Here is a 4,648-nt window from a genome sequence, read left to right as displayed (position 1 = left end):
ATATATATATATATATATGTATCTTTATATATATATATATATATGTATCTTTATATATATATATATATATGTATCTTTATATATATATATATATATATATGTATCTTTATATATATATATATATGTATCTTTATATATATATACATATATATATCTTTATATATATATATATATATATATATATATATATATATATGTATCTTTATATATATATATATGTATCTTTATATATATATATATATATATATATATATACACTAATAAATAATTATATAAATATAATTCTATTAAAGGCTGCGGATAAATCCCACCAACATGCTAGAAATAGACGTCAAATGGCTCTAAAAGCCACATGTTACATTCCGTTAGCATAGGGTGAAAGTGAGCAGATGAATAAATAAGATTTTTTAAAAGAGGGTTAATTTTTAAAAGAGACGTAATAGCACTGCTAACACAGTAGAACACCATATTGACTTATAAAGCGTTTAATATACTGTGTAGTATGTCATGATTGCGTAATGAAACGTGGATCCCCTATGAGTCATTAATAATGAATGGCGTTTCTAGCCCTGAACATCATGTCCTTTTATTGAGATAGAGTATTCAGGACTATGTTACCTAACATATCTGTCTTTCCTTATTTTAGACAGTTGAATAGATCCACTAAATCCTTCAGGGCAGCAGCTCCCACAATATTGCTACAGTTCAATGACTGAAACAAGCAAAAATAATAAAAGAATAATAGTGATGGTGGTGGGTGGTGGGGACACAATCTACTGAGAAAACATGCCCTTGCAATGAGCCATTTGTTAGCTGTTCTTTCTGAAGAATGTTCTTGAAGTGCAGATAGTAAAAGAGAGCAGAACAATGACTAGTGTTTGTCTCTTCAGTTAGTGGAGGGGTTTTTTTTGGGGGGGGGGTTGTAATTGTTATAGTACAGGTCTTGCTTCCATAGAAAAGATCTGTTTCAATACAGCCTGTATACAATCTTTGAAAATTGGCATTTTATAACTCTATTACCGACTGAACAATTCCAATAAAATTTGTTTTTCGGCTGCCCATTCTGATGGATATCTTTGTTTAAAATCAATTCCACTGTCTGACTTGTAGCTGTAAGGTAGCAAGAGATCAGGAATCTAAGAGTCAAACACTTTGGCTTCTTTGATTATCGGCGTTGTTGTTGTTGTTGTTGTTGCTGTTGCAATTATTATTATTGTTATTTATTTATATATTTATCTTATCCTCTGATATTGTCCTCAGTGTCTTGGGCCCTTGTGAGCAATAAAAAGAAAATCATCATCATCATCATCATCATCGTCATCATCATCATCATCATCACCAACATTATTATTATTAAGGTGGTGAACTGGTAGAACCAGTAGCATGTCAGACAAAATTCTTTAGCAGCATTTCTTCTGGCTCTTAACATTTTGAGTTCCAATTCCAATGAGGTTGAGACTTTGCTTTTCATCCTTTTTGGGATCACTAAGATAAGTACCAGTTGAGTAATGGGGTCAATGTAATTGATTAGATCCCTCCTCCAAAATTTCAAGGCCTTGTGCCTAAAATAAAACGGATTATTATTATTATTATTATTATTATTATTATTAAGGCGGTGAGCTGGCAGAATCGTTAGCATGCTGGACCGAAATGCTTAGCGATATTTCTTCTGCTGCCACTTTCTGAGTTCAAATTCCGCCAAGGTCGACTTTGTCTTTCATCCTTTTTGGTTTGATTAAATAAGTACCTACTCCTTGCAAATTTCAGGCCTTGTGTTTATAATAGAAAAGATTATTATTATTATTATTATTATTGTTATTATTGTTATTGTTATTGTTATTATTATTATTATTATTATTATTATTATTAAGGCGGTGAGCTGGCAGAATCATTAGCATGCCGGGCAAAATGCTTAGTGACATTTTGTCTGTCTTTACATCCTGAGTTCAAATCCTGCTGAGGTCAATTTTGCTTTCATCCTTTCAGGGTCGATAAAAATAAGTACCATTTGAATATTGGGTCATTGTAATTGACTTATTTCTTCCCCGAAATCTCGGGCCTTGTGCCTTTAGTAGAAAGGATTGTTGTTCTTGTTATTGTTGTTGTTGTTGTTACTAAGGCAATGAACTGGCAAAATTGTTAGCACACTGGACAAAAGGGTGAAAGGCAAAGTCGACCTCTGCGGAATTTGAACTCAGAACATAAAGACAGATTAAATACCACTAAGCAGTTCTCCCAGCATGCCACCTTACAATTACCATCATTATTGTCCCATTCTTATTGTTTTTCTTTTTTTTTCTTCTCTTTTAGCTGGTGCGTCCTGCAGCCCAAGCTGGAAACCGATCCGAAGAACTCAGTCTGCTGGCATTGTTTGCATTCTTTGTCAACCGTTGTAGATTGAATCTTCACATAATTATTGCGTTCAGCCCAATTGGTAATGCCTTCCGGAACCGCTTGCGTCAATTTCCTTCCCTCATTAACTGCTGCACAATTGACTGGTTCCAGGTATGCATTTTGTGCAGCTCATCAATACATATATATACATAGTTACTTGCATATGTGTACAAACACACACACACGTGCACACACACACACACACATTCATACAAGCATACACTTAGACAATCTTAGTCACCTAAACACTCAGTCTGACACACACACACACACACACACACATTCACACTCACACTCATACACTCACACACATGCACAAACTCACATACACAAATTCAAACATACATACATTCACACTTACACACATACACACACACACACACACACACATACACACAAACTCACAAACACACATTCTAACTCACACATACACTCACACACATACACACACAAGCTCACATACACAAATTCAGTAAGTGGTTGTAGTGCTGGTTGTGGTCGCTTTGATGGTGGTTGCGGTGATAGTAGTTGTGGTTAGGGTTGTGGTGCAGGTGATGGTGGCTGGTGTTGTTGTCACGGTGTTTGTTGGCATTAGCGAGACCAATTGTTTCAGAATAAACCAAAAGCGATAATCTTGTCATTTAGAAGAATACAATGGCCTCGTTTCTCATAGAATTTTCCAGAATTCCTACACATCAAACCAAGATGGGAATGAAACAGATGCTCTGTTTATTCACATGCAGACAAATTTACAGATTTAACATGGTCCGGCAGGGATGGGGATGCTGGAGGGATGATGAAATTGTTGTGGGGTGGTTCTGAACTAATATCTAACTAAGCCATCACCAAAAAAATAATAATAATAATAATAAAAATTTAATAAAAATACCATAAACAAGGGAAAAAAAGCAAAAATAACAAATAACATCCCCCTCTTTTCTCCATTCTCCACCACCACCACCACAATGAATACAAAGCAAAACTTTTTCTCTACTTTCTCTTTCATTTTCTCTACTTTCTTTTTCATTTTCTCTCCCTTTCTGTCCTCTTCCTACCTTTCTTTCGTTCTCCCTTCTCACTGTTTCTCTTTCTTTTCTTCTCTCATTTTCCCTCCTTTCGTCTTTCACCTTTCTCTCTCTGTCTCTTTCCATCTCTCTCCTTACCCCTCTTTCCCTCTCTTTTTCCTCAGTCTCTCTCTCTCCCTTTCTCTCTCTTCTCTATCTCTCCCTCCCTTTTTCATTTTCTTTCTGTCTCTCCTTCCATCTCTTTCCCAACTTCTCTTTCTCTCATGCTCTCCTTTTCTATTTCACTCTCTCTCTCTCTCTCTCTCCTTTTTTCATTTTTTCTCTCTGTCCCTATCTCTCTCTTACCCCTCTGTCCCACCCTCTTTCTCTCTCTCTCTCTCCTTTTCTTGATTTTTGTCTCTCTGTCTCCTCTATCTATTTCCTCACTCCTCTCTCTCTTTCCTCTCTCTATATCTCTCTCTTTCCCTCCATTTCCTTATCCCTCTGTCTCTTTTGTCTCTCTCTCTCACTCTCCTTTTCCCTCTTTCCCTCTCCCTTTCTCGATTCTTTTCCTCTCTGTTCCTATCTTTCTCCTTACCCCTCTCTCTTTCCTCTCTCACTCCCTCTATTTCTCTCTTTTCTCTCCTTTTCTCTCTCTCTCTTCATCCACTACAGTCCAAAACCTGATCTGAGAAGCAATTGTAATTCTACCTAAACTAGTTGTAAAAGTTGAGAAAATGAAGCAAACATGGTTCTGTTGAATATTTGTTTTTATTTTTCTTTGTTAAATACAAAATGAATGTTTTTTTTTTCACTCCATTGTTTATATTTCTTTTTCCTTGAGGCAATTTCTTTCGAGGAATAAAAAACTATAGTGCTGTAAAATATAGAAAAACTCTAAAGCTGACAGATTTTGACAAAAGAAACCTACAGACAACTAATGCAACATAGTTGCAGTTTATCGTATACATTTTCACTATATATATATATATATATATATATAATAGTTAAACAATGGCTTAGCTGACCAAAACTTTGAAGTTCCTATCAATAATATTCTTGTATAAGACTTATAAATTCATACTCTACAAAAGTATAAAATAACCCTTCAGATTAATGTAAAATTATTTTTATTATAATTGAATATAAAAACAAACATTAATATATAATGGACTCTCCCGTCATTAGACAATGTATGAGGGTTCAAGAGTTTCTTATCAAACAACCACACAGATGATTTGTTCATAGTG

The 4,648-nt window shown here is 34.8% G+C and overlaps 1 protein-coding gene across 2 annotated transcripts in view; it reads left to right on the top strand.

Annotated features, from left to right (window-relative positions):
- The window catches only part of LOC106870489 (dynein axonemal heavy chain 7), a 255,489-nt gene that overhangs the window by 120,882 nt on the left and 129,959 nt on the right, over positions 1-4,648 (top strand). For both annotated transcript variants that reach the window (XM_089359464.1, XM_089359463.1), the window contains one exon: positions 2,311-2,505. In XM_089359464.1, coding sequence (XP_089215590.1) covers positions 2,311-2,505 — 195 coding nt within the window. The remainder of the gene's footprint in view (positions 1-2,310; positions 2,506-4,648) is intronic.

This window comes from Octopus bimaculoides, chromosome 11, assembly GCF_046866305.1.
Source record: "Octopus bimaculoides isolate indiv1 chromosome 11, ASM4686630v1, whole genome shotgun sequence".
In the NCBI taxonomy this organism is placed as follows: domain Eukaryota; kingdom Metazoa; phylum Mollusca; class Cephalopoda; order Octopoda; family Octopodidae; genus Octopus; species Octopus bimaculoides.
The sequence above is the reverse complement of the archived record's forward strand: the minus strand, read 5'-3'. Positions and strand labels throughout refer to the sequence as shown.